A 17,021-nucleotide genomic window follows, 5' to 3' on the forward strand; every position below is an offset into this window, starting at 1 on the left:
GAATGAAAAATAATGAAGGAGAAATTCAAGAACTAGCTGATACCATCAGGAGAGGAAACATAAGAAGGCAAGGAAAAGGAATAGAGATTAGAAAGCATTTTCAGACAAAAAGTAGAGAATTTCCCAAATCTAAGGAATGAGCTGGAACTTAGATTTCAAGAAGTCAACAGAATACACAATTATCTCAACCCAAAAAGGCCTTCACCAAGACATATTGTATTAAAATTATCAAAAATCAATGACAAAGTCAGAATTCTCAAGGCAGCCACGGAGAAAAAAACGGTAACTTATAAAGGAAAACCCATTCGATTATCATCAGACTTCTCAGCACAACATTACAAGCCAGGAAGGAATGGAACCAAAAATTAAAGCTATTAAGTGAAAAGAACTAGCAGCCTAGAATAATGTATCCAGCTAAGCCCTCCTTTAGATATGAAGAAAATAAGATTTTTCCAGACATACAAAAATTGAGAGAATTCTTCACTATGAGGCCTGCACTATAGGAAATACTGAAAGGGGTAAACTCACCTAAAACAAAATAACAAAAGAAAATACATCATTAGGAGATAAGTGGCTACCAGGCAAATAAGAGCAAAGGAATGCAACCCTTACTAAGAACAGGGCATTATAGCTTAAATAATAAGAAGTGCATTATAACGAGACAGTAATGTACATTCAACATACATAGGAACAAATTGAGATAACAATGACTGAAAAGGGGGGAGATTCAAATCCAGATACGCAAAGGGGAATGGAGATAAGGCGCAAGCAGAAGAAAATGCACAACTGTATATATATATACAGTATATATATATATACCCTTTACATATTCATAATAGTAACCACACACCAAAGATTCAGAACCAAAGTATATAACATAAAACAAGAAGGACCAAAGGGAAAACTCACAAAAACCAACCAAAATAAAGAAAACAGAAGCAATGAAACACTGAGCTAGCAGAAAGCAAAAGATAAAATGGCTATAAGAAGATCTCGTATTTAAGAATCACCCTAAATGTAAATGGAACGAACTCACCAATAAAAAGCACGGAGTTGCAGAATGGATCAAAAATAAAACTCAACCATATGCTATCTCAGCTGCAAAGACAAATGTAGACTCAAAATGAAAGGATGGAAAATGATATTTCAAGCAAATGGCATTCAGAGAAAAGCGAGAGTAGCAGTACTAATATCAGACAAAATACTCTTCAAAATAAAAAAGGTAAAGAAAGATACTGTGATGACACATCATAATGATAAAAGGAATTATGCACTAAGAACACATAACATTATTAATATCTATGTTATCTATGTTCTTAATCAGGGAGCCCCGAAATATGTAAAGCAATTACTAACCGAACTAAAGGGAAAGACAGACCAAATCACTATCATAGTAGTGGACTTAAATACCCCACTGTCGGATATGGACAGATCATCCAAACAGAAAATCAATAAGGGAATAACATCCTTAAATGACGCATTAGTCCAACTGGACTTAATTGACATTTACAGAGCCTTCCATCCCCAAAAAAGTTGCGCATACATTCTTCTTTAGTGAACATGGATCATTCTCAAGAATCAACCACATACTGGGACACAGAGATAGCCTCAACAAATATAAGAAGGTTGGAAGCATATCAAACATATTCTCTGATCATAATGCTTTGAAATTAGAAATCAACTGCAGAAAGAAATAAGAAGAACCACAAACACATGGAGATTAAACAACATGCTACTGAAGAATGACTGGGTCAGAGAAGAAATAAAAAGAGAGATCAAGAGATACATAGAAACAAATGATAAAGATAGTACAACATATCGAAAGTTTGGGGACACAGCAAAGGTGGTCATAAGAGAAAATTTCTATCATTACAGGCCTATCTCCAAAAATAAGAAACAGCACAAATAAAGAATCTAATGCTTTATCTTAAAAAACTAGAAAAAGTAGAACAAATGAAGCCTGAAGTCAGCAGAAGGAAATAGATCATCAAAATTAGAGCAGAAATGAAAGAAATTGAAAACAAACAGAAAATGATAGAAAAAATAATTGCAAAAAAGAGCTGCTTCTTTGAGAAAGTTAATGAAATCGACAAACTCCTGGCTAGAGTCACTAAAGGAAAAAGAGAAAGGACAGAAATGAACAAAATCGGAATGGAAAAGTGAAATTATGATTGATATTGCAGAAATACGAAGGATCATACAAGAATACTATGAAAAAGTATACAACACCAAATGTAATACCCTAGAAGAAATGGACCGGTACTTAGATAAATATAAACTTCCTAGACTGAATCAAGAAGAACTGGAAAATCTAAAAAGATCAATCAGCAGTATGGAAATTGAAACAATCATCAAAAACCTACCAAAAAGTAAAAGTCCAGGGCCAGATGGCTTCCCCAGTTAATTCTACCAAACATTCAAAGAAGATTTAATACCTCTGCTCCTCAAACTCTTCCAAGAAATCAAAGAGGAGGCAATACTGCTCAACACATTTTATGAGGCCAATATTATTCTGATACCAAAACCTGATAAAGATAACACAAAATAAAGAAAACTGCACACCAATATCTCTCATGCACACAGAAGCAAAAATCCTAAATAAGAAAGATACAGAGAACTGAATATAGCAACATATTAAAAAGATTATACACCACAATCAAGTGGGCTTCATTTAACAGGAACAGGGATGTTTCTTCATATGCAAGTCCACTAATGTGATACACCACATGAACAAATTAACAAATAAGAATCCTATGATCATCTCAAAAGGCAGAAAAAGCCTTCAAAAAGATACAGCACCCATTTACGGTCAAAACACTTAACAAAATTGGTATAGAAGGAAAGTACCTTAACATAATAAAGTCCATATATAACGAACACTCAGTCAACATAAATATATGAGAAACGTTCAGGCAAAAGTATACCGAATGTTGAAAAGCTAAAAACCTTCCCTCTAAGATTAGGAACAAGGCAAAGCTGACCACTATCGCCACTGTTACTCAACATAACTTTGGAGGTCCGAGCAAGTGTAATCAGGCAAGAGAAAGATATAAAAGGCATCCAAAGAGAAAACGAAGAAGTCATACTGTCACTATTTGTGGATGACATGATTCTTTATATAGAAAACCCTAAAGACTCCATAGAACACTACTAGAAACAATAAGCAAATACAGTAAAATCTCTGCATACAAAAGCAATATTCAAAAATCCATAGTGTTTCTATACTCTAAAAATGAAGTGTCAGAAAAAGAAGTAGAAAAATAATTTCTTTTGCAATTGCAACGAAAAGAATAAAATACTTAGTAATAAATGTAATAAAATATGTGAAGGACTTATATAATAAAAACTATAAGACCCTATTAAAAGAAATCAAAAAAGATACAAAGCAATGGAAAGATATTCCATGTTCATAGATTGGAAGCATCAACATAGTTTAAGCGACCATATGACCTAAAGCATTATAGTAATTGAATGCAATCCCCTTCAAAGTTTCATCGACACTTTTAAAGAAATAGAAAAAAATATATCAGATTTGTATGGAAGCAGAAAATACCTCAAACTGCCAAAGCCATTCTGAGAAAATAGAACGAGACTGGAGGCATCACTCTGCCCGACTTCAAATTATACTACAAAACGACAATAATCAAAACGGCATGCTATTGGCAAGAAAAACAGACATACGGTCCAACAGAACAGAATCCAGAGTCCAGAAGGAAACCCATATTTATATGGGCAAATAATTTTCAACAAAAAAACCAAAGACATACAGTGGAGAAAGGAAAGCCTCTTCAATATATAGTTCTAGGAAAACTGAAAAGCCACCTCCAGAAGAATGAAACTAAACTGTTTTCTATTACCACACACCAAAATTAACTCAAAATGGATTAAGGACCTGAATATAAGACCTCAAACAATAAAATGCATAGAGGAAAACTTAGGACCTAAACTCAAGGACCTTGGACTTAAAGTGGATTTTATGAATGTGACCTCAAAGGCAATGGAAGTAAAAGCAAAAATAAATGAATGGGACTACATCAAACTAAAAAGCTTCTGCTCAGAAAAAGAAACCATCAACTAGGTAAAGAGACAACCATCTGAATGGGAAAACATATTTGCGATCGACACCTCCGATAATGGCCTAATATCCAAAATATACGAAGAACTCATACAACTCAATAACAACAAGAAAACAAACGATCCAATCAAAAAATGGACAGAGAACCTGAACAGACACTTCTGCCTAGAGGACATACAGATGGCCAACAAATATTTGAAAAGATTCTCAACATCGTTAGTTATTAGGGAAATGCACATCAAAACCACAGTGAGATACCATCTCATACCTGTTAGAATGGGTATCATCAAGACGACAAGTAATAACAAATGCTAGAGAGGATGTGGAGAAAAAGGAACTCTCATATACTGCTGGTGGGACTCCAAATTGGTACAACCACTTTGGAAAACAGAATGGAGATGCCTCAAAAAAATAAGAATTGATCTGCCCTATGATCCAGCAATCCCTCTTGGGTATTTACTCCAAGGACTTGGAAATCCATATCCAAAATGATTTTTGCTCACCAATGTTCATAGCAGCATTATTCACACTGGACAGGACATGGATGCAACCGAAGTGTCCTACAATAGATGATTGGCTAAAGAAGCCGTGGTACACATATGCAATGGAATATTATCAGCCATAAGAAGAGATGATATCCTGCCATTTGTGACAACATGGCTGGAACTCGAGATAATCATGCTAAGTGAAATAAGCCAGACAGAAGAAGTTGAAAATCACATGATATCATTTATTTGTAGAATAGAAACCTAAAAACGACAAACAGGACAAAGAAACAGAGACTCATGGTCTTAGACAATAGATACGAGAGAGGGTGGAGATACATGGGGTAAAGTGGGTCAAATATGTGGTGACCGAAAGAAATCTAACTATGGGTTGTGAACACAGTGTAAACATATATATGCCTTACTGTTAAAGTATACAGTTGAAACTTATTGGATTTCATTAACCAATGTCACCAGAAAAGAATAAATAACTAGTTAATTAATTAAAACAATAATAATACCAAAAAATAAATATAATCACAGATTATAATGTTCCTGAAAAATTCTTATTGGCTAAGTCTTCATAGTCATGGTAACATCAGAATATGAAGCATTACTAAACAAATAGTCATCCTGATACGATTTCCTATAGTTTATAGTATAATAACATGTTATATAGGTCTGTAATCTAGGAAGTATAAGGAAACAGAATTTGTCACCCCAAAATATGTCAGTTTGCCATAAAGATTATTTGATGCTGGTTACTTTTAAGAAATAACGGACATGGGAGAAGCTCTGAAATCCAAGTACAAGTTCTACTTTGTAAGGAACATTTACACAGTAAGGAAAATCTCCAATTGTAAGGGTGTCTCCCTGGCTGTACCAGGTAAATGGGGGTGTCTTTTTCTCTAGAAACTCATCAACGAAGAAGACAATGCCTTATGTCTGCATAACAGCCTTACCTCATTTACTGTTTTTTTTCCTGATAACCTCCCATTACTGACTCTACCCAACCCCAGCACCTTCTACTTTCATCTAAAGACGATAGTTAACATGGTAGTTCAGGCCACTCTGGGGATTTACCCAGTTTTCCTGGATCTCTCCCATGTATACATGTTATTAAACTTCACCGGTTTTCTTCTATTAAACTGGCCTTGGTTACAAGGATGTGTCAGCAAAGAACCCAAAGGGTAGAAAGAAACATTTCTCTTCCCCTACAGAGCAGTGGACTATACCGCATAGCCTAGGTGTGTGGTAACCATCTAGATTTGTGTAAGTGTGCTGTATGCTACCTAACCTACCCTGCATTTCTCAGAATTTCTCCTTTGTTTGATTGGTCCATGACTGTACACATTTCAATCAAAATTTAATTTAAACACAATTTTGGGTACAGATGACGTACAACTAGGTGCCCCTTACACGATCACAGGACCTCAGCTTTGCTACTCGCAGTGACCAGTATCTGCAGCATCAGCATCTTCCTGGAGCTTGTGAGAAATGCAGAGTCCCCAGGCCCAACAAGACCTGCTGAATTAGTATCTGCACTTGAACTACAATCCTGCATGAGTCATATGCACACTGAAGTTGGAGAAATGCTAGTCCAGACTAATTTATCTCACCTTCAAAATCTGACATAATTATTTGTGATGGATGTTGTAGATTTTTAGAGCCTCCCTTCAGACATTGCCTAATAACCTAGGAGCAACATCATCTCTGGCTGGGAACCACTGGCTCAGAGATTAAAAACTGAAAGCGTCCCGACAGATTCCAATCAGCGCCTATTCCTTACTCTGATTATAACTTCGGGCAGATCACTAAACTTTTTGAAGTCCCATTTCTGCAATGTGGGATAGAGTTCATAATAGAAAAACCCCATGGGATGGACCTTTATAAAATTGAAATTTGACAAAGCCTGAAGGTAAAAGCTTAGATAATATGACATAAAAGTATGTAAATATGTATTTTTCTTAAATTATCAAATCTTTTATAATGTGGGACTAAGGACAGCTCTTAACTTCTGATATAAGCATAATATTCTTCATTAATTTGGTACGGCGTCATGAAACCAAGGTGTGTAGTGTCCAACATTTACATGAAAGTCACAGAGTTTCCCTATTGACAAAGAGGGATATACTTTGAAGACCCTGGGACCTAACATAGACATTATCCTCAGTCTAGAATTTTGAGAGAACTTTACTGCAGTGTTGAGATGAGGATCTGGGAGGTGAGACCTCTTGCAGGTAGGAGAATCATGGAGGAGTATGAAAACAGGATTCACTTGACTTCTCACCTGGACTCTTGGGAACAGAGAATCAACAGGAAAAATTTCCAGTCCGTCCAGACCAGTGTCCCACAGGGAAATCGGGGCTCAGTGGTGGGAGTTATATTGGAAACAGTGCCTAATGAGCAGATAAATGAAGCAGAAATGATCACCTCTGTGCGTACAAGCCTGGGCTTTACAACACGTATTTATTATTTTGGATTCCTAAGTCTGAGTGAGATCAATGCTTTACTTTGTTCTGCTGCCTTGTCTGGGGACAGAGCTTCAGTCTCCATCGTCGATCAACCAGGGAGGCATTCAGACTTCCACACAGAGTCCTCCCTTTCAGAGACCCCATTGAGATGAGTCCAATAGACCAGCAGGTACTTCAGGGAAGGGTCAGAGAGGACGGAACCTGAGAACTTCTACCCGAGGTCTTCTGAGAGCCCAACTAGCCTCACCCAGAGCCTAGAGATGGCGATGTTTGTTTGCTGGGTAGACTAATTAATTTATTTAATATGTTAAATTGGAGTTTTTTTCTATCAACTTTGCTGTTTGACATTGAATTCCATCATATATTGAGAGATGAATTTGTTGGAAAGTATGAAAATTTTTTGTTCAATTCTAAGTCTGTCATATTGTGTCCCCCCTCGCTATTTTTACACATAAAAACTTATATGTCCTCACTCATCATTTGAGCAGCATTCTTTTTCATTCATTAATGATCACATCTATCCTTTCCTAAGGATATCTGAAACTACTTACGTTTATATAGGTAGAAATTATAACAGTAAGTACTTCTTCCTCACAACTTGTCAAAAGTATATTTTTATATTTTTCTATGCAGGTCTTTCCTAATTATCTGGAATTAGATACCCATATCAATGTGATTAAATTATGGTGTTTTATCTTTTCTTTTAGAATGGGTCTTACATATTAATTGAGTTTTATCTTTTCTTTTAGAATTGTTCTTACATATTAATTAATAACTTAATACAGTTATTAAAATCTACTATTTTAACTTGGTCATATTTCCCCATTTTTCAACATTTGTTCTATATTAATGCACATATTATAAAAGCACATAGGCAAAATAAGGGAGGTCCTTACTCTTTGGATCTCACATTAAAAAGGAGAAGGCCCAGTGTAGTAAAATGTGTGCACCATGACATCATTTCCTTAGGGAATAAATGTATGAAGAAAGGGTATCAATAGGTGTAGAATAAGGAGGATTTTATAGAATATGTCTGGGGAGACCTTTTCATGTTGGATATGGAAAAGAACCAGGACTAGTGTACCCATCAGAATTGTTCAAAAGAGGTCAAAACTCATAGGCCCAAAATATCAAAGGAAAGAATTCCACAAAGAAACGTGAGAGAGTGGCCAGGCTCATCCAGTACTGTGCCATATAAATACAAGTTTGGTTATGTAAACGTGGAATAAGCACAGGAATAACAATTAGATCAGGGCTGAGGTGGATGCCGTGATGAGGCCAGTGGAGCAGTAAAGGTCCTGTCAGTGTGATGTTCCTTGAGTCTGAGGGAACTGCAGCACCCACGCCGGCTGCCTCTTTTCTCTGTACCTGACTCTCTGTGAGTTCTTCATTCTTGTTGCTTTTCCCTCATTGACAAGAAGTGGTCTTTTAAAACTATTCTTATATTTATTACAGTGGATCAGGAGGTTTTTGTTTTCTCCCAAAATAAGACATTCTTTTTCTGTTACGATCCAGCATGCCTGCACACGAACACAGCAATGCACACACACACCAGGCACACACACGCACACACAGACACACACATATGGGATTGACAAAGAGAATCCTGATACGATTAAGTATGTATTCTATATATCATGCACTCTCATATTTTCTCTTATGGCTTTTTGATTCTATTCTAGTTAATTCTTGCAAACTATAAACTGTTACTCTACTGCGTCCTGATATAGAATGTAGAAAACATTCCACTGGCACGGCCCCCACAGCTACGTCAGTGTTGCCTCCTTCTATTTCTTCTCTCATCATCAGCAATTTCTCTGAGAACGTTCTCTCATCCCTCTGTGGAGTGATTATTTATTCAGCTACTGTTTTCAACTCAGCTTTTCTGGTGGGAAGGTGGTGATTTGTTTAACATGCTACATGCCTCACTGCACTCACTGTGTAGCAGGGAGAAAAGACAGAGAAATAAATAAAAATTATACCATGGGTATCCTAATATGTAATTAACTTGATGAGAAAGTATTTTTCCTGTGATAATGTTCAGAAAAAGAAAAGACTCATGAAGGAGAAGATGCAGGCCATCTGAAAGAGGACTTGGTATTTGGTGGATGGAGAGGGTTTGGAAAGTTCCAAAATGTCTCGTGGGGAGACTGCAAGCAGAAGGATGTATGAGTGTTAAGGCTCTGAGCTTTGTAGCTGTGATGCCAGGAGAAGCTGGGAGTCAAGTTCAACGTTTGGGAGATTAGTGTGAGCACGGGCAGGGCTCTCTGTGGGTGAAAGGGGTGAAAAGGTCACAAGACATGAGCCTTGTGTTTGAAGCTACAAAATTTGACTTCTCTCTTCTTTGAGGAATCACTGGGATGGAGTTTAATTCGGGAGTCTTCTGAACAGTTTTCAATATAAAGAGATCTTCGTGGGTCAATGTGATTTCTGTCTAGAGGGTTTCCAGCTCTTAGAAGATGGGAGAGGTGACAATAAAATATGGCTGTGCAATTGAGGTCCTAGAGGTGGAGAAGTAATGGAGACATAAGATGCAGAAAAAAATAATCTGTCTCGTCTCATCACAGTGGTCATCATTTATTTGCCAACAGACAATAGATGATTAACTTTGCTAAGTTTGTTACATATATTGTTCAAACCTGACATCGTTCTAAATTGATATCACTTTCTATACTATTTGGTTTAGGATTTAGCATTTAGAATCTTCAGCTGTCTCTCATTGAAAAAACTAAGTGGCGGTAGATCTCAGAAACAAAACCGAGTTTTCAAATTTCCAAGGCTTTGCACTTAATGTTATTTACTAATGTCTCATTTCAGCTGTAAAAATCTCTGCTTTTTTTCTATACATTTTATATTTCCTTTTGTAAATTGTAGGTTTATTCTTTGCAAACTTTGTAGTAATATGTTTGATCTGTGAGATATCTTGACACATAAAGAAATTTCTGTTTTCTGTTTTGAATAAATAGTTATTTGCTACCTTATTGATAATTCTGGGCATACGGCAAAACAACTGTGGTGGGCATGGTACCAACTAAGGATGCTTTCTCCTCATCACACTCTCTCAGGGACCACCAAGATTATTAGATCTGTCTCTGTCTCTGTCTCTGTCTCTGTCTCTGTCTCTTCCTCTTCTCTGTCTCTCTGTTTCTCTCTCCTCTATCTTTCATTATTTAATCCCCTCTTATTTATCTAATTTTAAAATAAGGGCGGAAAATAGTTATATGACAATGGAGTCTCAGTTTTACATGTCGATTTGAAGGCTTATCAATGGACTTCGGAACTTATTCAATAATCTGTAGGGGGATAATCTGATATTATCTTGCCTTGTATTACTTGTTTCATCATCATTGTGTCTGGGGGTGAGTATAAGATAGTATTAACATGACCCAGGAGGTGGGTGTGAGTGTGTGTTTTTCGTGTAGCTGAGCATTTCTTGACTTCTCAGGGCAGGGGTACCTAGCTCATATTCTCTGAAATGTGTTCTTTAAAATACACATCCAGAATGTCAATCAAAAGATAGAAATAAAGAAGACATCACTCCTCACAGGATGCCTTGCAAAGATAATAAAGTTTAAGGAACAATATGTAATTGAGTGAACCCTGGGTCTCGAAGGGTCTTGAAGTTTCATCTGAAGCAGACAGGCCATGTCATTCCTCCACTCTCTGACAGCATCCTTATCATCTCCTTGTTTCTCATTCCCCTCACCACACGGCTTCCTTTTGAGCACGTTTACTTGAGGCAAGTGCCCAACTCAGGACCTTTGCACTGGCTCTTTCCCACGCAGGCTACACCCTTCCCCAAAATCTTCCTGTCTTTTCTGCATCTCCCTTAAGGTCTCTGCTCAAGTAGCACCTTGTTTCAAGTCTTTATCAATTCTATTGAAAATGACACGCACATCTACGAACTTGTACACATACTTTCTTTTATTCAAAGCACAGGCACCATCTAACATCGTGTATGATTTTTCACTTTCTTATATTCCTTCTCCATGTTTGGATTATAGGGACTTCTGTTTTTCAGCACCCTGTGCTCATTGTCTAGAAAATGGCCAGGACTCAGCATTTATTCCTCAGTGTGTAAAAGAATTTCTCATTAAACCAATATAAAAATGATTAATTTGGCAAATTGCTAAGAGGACGGCAGTAATTTGCAATTAGAGATGTCACATGACCTTACTCAAAGGAGATCGAATCTCTACAAAACCATATATATGTCATATATACATTTTACGGTTAAAATATATATTGTAGCATTTCACATGTTAGTAATACTGATGGATAAAAATTAATCATCTTATTTTTTTCATTTTCAGTCATCATCTCCACCACATGGAACAAGGGAATGGTACACAAATTTTAGAATTTCTTCTCCTGGGATTTTCAGATGAACCAGAATGGCAGCCCCTAATATTTGGGCTCTTCCTCTCCATGTACCTGATCACCATCCTTGGAAACCTGCTCATCATCCTGGCCGTCAGCTCAGACTCCCACCTCCACACACCTATGTACTTCTTCCTCTCCAACCTGTCCTTGGTGGACATCTGTTTCACCTCCACCACTATCCCAAAGATGCTGGTGAACATACAAACACAGAGCCAAGTCATAACCTATAAATGCTGCATTACACAGATGTGCTTTTTTATACTCTTTGGAGCATTGGACGACTTCCTTCTGACGGTGATGGCCTATGACCGCTTTGTGGCCATCTGTCACCCCCTGCACTACACAGTCATCATGAACCTCCGATTCTGTGGATTGCTGCTTCTGGTGTCCTGGATCATGAGTGTCCTGTATTCCTTGTTACAAAGCTTGATGATGTTGCGACTATCTTTCTGTACAGTCTTGAAAATCCCCCACTTTTTCTGTGAAATCAATGAGATGATCCAACTTGCCTGTTCTGACACCTTTCTAAATAACCTGGTGATATATTTGTCAGCCGTGCTGCTGGCTGGTGTTCCTTTTGCTGGCATCCTTTACTCTTACTCTAAGATTGTTTCTTGCATACGTGGAATGTCATCAGCTCAGGGGAAGTATAAAGCATTTTCTACCTGTGTTTCTCACCTCTCTATTGTCTTCTTATTTTATTGTACAGGTGTAGGAGTGTACCTCAGCTCTGCTGCTACCCAAATCTCGCATTCAGGTGCAGTAGCTTCGGTGACGTATGCTGTGGTCACACCCATGCTGAACCCCTTCATCTACAGTCTCAGGAACAAAGACATAAAGGGGGCTCTGAAAAGATTCTGTGGGATGGCAGCTAGAAAAGGGACAACTGTTCTGGGGCTGAAGAACTTTCTGTGTTTGGAGGGCTAAAAGTCTTGGAACCAGAAAATTGTGAAAATAGAATATGCCTCCTTTATTTATTTGCTGGAATTTCCATTTAGTTTTCCACCTTCTCTATACAAATGTAAGTAATTGTTTATCATGGTTTCTGCTCTGATGTATAGATATTTTCTCTCTTTGTCCATTTTCCAAGTCTCACAAACTATTTCCCAGATTTAAACCAAGAATATTTGGAGAATTCCATTTATCGTTTGAAGACATATGGATCTTAAAAATAGTTTCTTCTGCCCTGTGCATCTTTGGTGTTGGAAGATGGCCTTGTGGTCACTATCTACTGTATTTCCTCTTTGATCTCCTGCCTCTCTATGCCGGGATGACTCCTGTAATGGATGCCGACTCCTGAAAGACAGATGTGCACACTGAGGAAGCGGTGGCAGAGGCAGCAGAGGTGAGCTCTGAGACTGCTACCGCCAAACACTGGTTTCTCTGCCACTTTTGGAAGGGCAAGATCAGCCTCAAATTCCCAGAATATGTATCATCCCAGATATGATTCAGGCTTAATTGAAGAAGTGACAGATGATTCCAGCTTTTTTGGTGATGGTGGCAGCCATATATGAAATAACACATTTTGCAGAGTTCTGGTGCAATGTGAACCTCAGTATGATTATACAGGATTTTAGACAATTTCTAAGTAGCAATCTACTGGACTAAAATAATAGAGCCAATGAGAGAGGTCACCAAACTCACACTGACTCTCGGGACCAAATCGGCCTTCAAGGTTGCCAATGATTGGGAGATATAGATTGCAAAGAAGTACTCATCCCGGTAGATCTCCAGCTATGGAAAGAATAATACAACAGTTCTTTGCTGGAGTCTTTGCAAATTCTGCAGTTCCTGGGACCCCACACCCTTTTTCCTGGAGGGGGATGCTGCACTCCAGCCCTGGGGACTATGCCTGGGAGTTCACACAGGGCTTGATGCCATCATAAGGTAGCTTTTAAGACAACTGGAAAACAAAAGGCCTCCACGAGCTGCCAAGGAGAAGATCACATCTCTTCCAACAGTGACAGTAACTCAGGAGCAAGTCGATATTTATTTAGAGTGTTCGGTATGCAAAGAAGATTACACAGTTGAAGAGGAAGTCGGCAGTTACCCTGCAGCCACATCTTTCAGAGCCGTTGTATTGTGCCATGGTTAGAACTGCATGATTCATGTTCTATATGCGGGCAGAGCTGAAATGGTGAACACACTACTTGGCAAACCCAGAGCTCTGAAGGCTCTGCAGGCAACAGATTTAGCAGTGACTGCCAACTACAGGACTGATGGACTTTCTGAAGCTAAAGACCATGTCTGAGTCAGGGCTGTGGTACTTTTCTTACCACAGCTATAAATTGCATCAAAAGAAAAAAAATAGGTGGATTTAGGAAACGTATAAGAAACCCAACCCATCATATAAATGTAGTGAGTGTTTTTCTTCTCTAAATTTAAAGTTAGCATCTGTAGATGGAATTACGTCTACAACAAAATGGCTCTGAATCCTCAATTCAGAGTGATAATTTTATAACTGTGAAACTTAATTATGTGCGTTTACCTGCAGCCAGAATAGAATCAGTTCCTTAAAGCCCAGCTAGAGTCCAATCTGTCAAGTTACTCTGTGATGGATGCTTTCACAGCCTTGTCCATCCTCCATTCTATCATTAGTGCATTTTATAGTAAATACAGTGAAACCAGAGCCCTAAAAAATAAAAATAAAATAATTTCTTCTCAAATGGCCACATCATCTTTAGAATTCTCATTTGTGTTACTAAAGAGTCTTCATGAGTTGTATAACTCAAATATAGCAAACTACACTTGTTGACTATGTTCATTTACGTGATGTTTTACATAGAAAAAGTGAAACAGTTTTCCTTTGGGGTCTCTTCTATTCTATTTCACTCCCTTAACTGCTCTTAATGATAATATGGACTTTAACATTCTGCTGGTTTTAACTGGACTTCTGCTTTTATTCTCTTATTGAATTCGGTGTTCACAAAGTCTGCCATAGTACCTAGGAATAAAATTGATTATCAAATATATATCTCCAGGTAGAGTCGCAAATTTGATAAATAGATTCACGTAATATGCTCTTTAGAATTGACCTTATACATGAGGAAGCATTACTCAGTTGAGAACTATGCAAAGATTTCTTTTCCATGCTGTAATCAACTCCTGAAGTATTGAAGATGGATTCCACGTGTGAGGGTTTGTTTTCATTGAGGTGAAGAATGGTTGGTGTATTTACATTTCATTATTAAATTATCTTCCTGTTTGTCCTCCAAAATTACAATGCTGCTTACAAATATGACTCCTCTACAGTCTAAACAAAATATCTCCACTTTTCCTATTTTGTCATATGACTAACTGCATAGTGAATGAACAATGTCACTATTATCCCTTTCATAGCTCCTCATATGCAGGAAATTCTTCCATATTCATGATCACAGTGTGATTCACAGGAGAACTTGGATTCCTGCCCCATCTTAGCATTTCCTCAGAGTTTCTGCTAAAATGCACATCTTTCCAACTTCTCCTGGTTACGTAAACGTGACCCTTAACAGAATCAATTGTTCAACCAGTTATCCAAAATAAACTTAAATAACAGAATGATTATAAATGCTAGGTCCAAATATCAGAACATATGCCCATAATTTAAAAATAGCCAGTAATTATAAGTGTCCTCATTCAATTCTTTTTATTGTATCGATAGCTAATGCTGCATAAGAAGCTGACCTAAATGATATCATTTATATTAAATATGATTATATGATGGGATTTGTTCTGATCTCTGCTCAGATACTCATGGGTCCATATCAGCAGGGAGTCTCTACATTGTGTATCTCCAGCTCATCCATGATGTTGTGTGAGGCTGTAATGCACCCCTGTCTTGAACCAATTTATGACAGTTTATTTATGTAGCATAATCTTCTAGATTACAAAAATAAAATGAGTTTACAAAAACTAATTTTCCATAACTTAATGTCACTGTTTTAATATCCATATAAAACACTTAGCTTTCTACCTAATGATATTTCTCCCTTCTCCATTAAAGTATGAATCAAGCTACCTGTGCTCTACATCTTACCTTGAGCCAAGATCAGTAGAATTTTTTTCCTGTTTGTTATTTGATTGGATTGTAATTACATGCAATATATAGCACTTATTTAAAGTGTACAAGTTGCTGGATCAAAGAGACCTAACAAATTAATAGTTCATATTGAATGGGTCTGTTTACACATCATTCAAGGAATTGAATGAAAGCTGTAATTGCATTATTACATATCTGTGAAAATGAAATCTCCCTGAGCCTGTTATCTTATTTCTGATGGTAAAACTGGACAATAATATTTGTGATAAATGTGGTGCAGAACACTTGAAACCTGTGGAAAAACTGGTTGAGCCAAGAATTCTATCATTTGCTAGTAGTCTGCTTATGTATACATATATTTATATATGATTATTTAATAAATAAACACACTCACTCGCATATATGTACATAAAGAGCCTCAGTAACCCCATCTTTTACATTGAAATAAAATGTGAGAGAATGTTGGAGAGGATAGAAATGAAAATAATGTTAGGTTGAATTAACATAAAAGTTTTAAAAATATAAAAACATAGAGCAAAAAATTTATTGTAGAAGGCTTATCCTTAATTTTAATCATGAACTATTGCCCTATCTTCATGTCCAAAGGCCTCAAATTCAGAACCACATTTAAATTTATGCAATGGGGAATTCTCTGTACAAGGTAATGGGGCAAAATCTCCAATTTAACTTTAGATTTTTTCTTCTACTTAGTGCGGGTTTCAAGACAAAACGTTTCACCCACAGGAAGCAAAATGAATGAATTGAGATGCTTAATGTCACTTTCCATCAAAACCAATTATTAAATAAATGTCTGTATAACATTGCTATTTGCTGCTGCAACAAAACATCATACTAATGGGTTTAAAAGAAAAAAAAATGATTCGTCTAAAATTCTGGACGTCAGAAGTCTGAGGAGACAATGTGCTGAAATCAAGAAGTCTGCAGGACCCGTTCTTCCTGGAGGTTCCAGGAGAGAATTTCTTTCCTCTCCTATTCCAGTTTCTCATGGTCACAATCATTCCTTGGCTCACGCCCTTTCTCCAACTTCAAGGTCCACAGTGTTGCATGATCTAATTTCCCTCTGATTCCAACTTTTCTTCCTTCCTGTTACACATTCTTTGACCACGGTGATGATATTAGTCCCATGTGAATAACAGCCAATCTTTTTTATTCTTACGTTTTTTTAAATTTTGGTGATATTGGTAAACAAAATCCAGTACGTTTCAGGTGTACAATTCAACAGTAAGGCATATATATATATACATTGTATTGTGTGTTCAGCGCCCACAGTTAGATTTCTTCCTGTCACCACATATTTGACCCGTTTTACCCTCTCTATCTTCCTCCTCCCCACATCCTCTGGTAATCACTACTCTATTGTCCATGTCCATGATTTAAATAATAAATTAATGTCCTATCCTCATGTCCAAAGGCCTCAATTTCAGAACTACATTTACATTTATGCAATGGGAAATTCTCCATATCAGCTAATGGGACAAAATCCCCAATTCGACTTTGGGTTTCTTCTATTAAATGTAGATTTAAACACAAAATGTCGTCACCGAAGGGAAGCAAAATGATTG

The 17,021-nt window shown here is 37.2% G+C and overlaps 1 protein-coding gene and 1 pseudogene across 1 annotated transcript; both read left to right on the plus strand.

Annotated features, from left to right (window-relative positions):
• Positions 1-11,363: 11,363 nt before the first annotated feature.
• On the plus strand, positions 11,364-12,423 carry LOC120616836 (olfactory receptor-like protein OLF4). Its single transcript, XM_039880403.1, has one exon. The coding sequence runs from the start codon at positions 11,364-11,366 to the stop codon at positions 12,342-12,344; it is 981 nt and encodes a 326-aa protein (XP_039736337.1). The 3' UTR covers positions 12,345-12,423.
• Positions 12,424-12,626: 203 nt separating this feature from the next.
• On the plus strand, positions 12,627-13,649 carry LOC120616834 (E3 ubiquitin-protein ligase RNF115-like; annotated as a pseudogene).
• The last annotated feature ends 3,372 nt before the right edge of the window (positions 13,650-17,021 follow it).

The sequence above is a fragment of the Pteropus medius genome, unplaced genomic scaffold, assembly GCF_902729225.1.
Source record: "Pteropus medius unplaced genomic scaffold, Ma_sr-lr_union100, whole genome shotgun sequence".
Lineage (NCBI taxonomy): Eukaryota > Metazoa > Chordata > Mammalia > Chiroptera > Pteropodidae > Pteropus > Pteropus medius.

Coding starts and splice junctions, on each gene's coding strand:
- LOC120616836 (XM_039880403.1), top strand. CDS start 11,364: ATGGAACAAGGGAATGGTACACAAATTTTAGAATTTCTTCTCCTGGGA.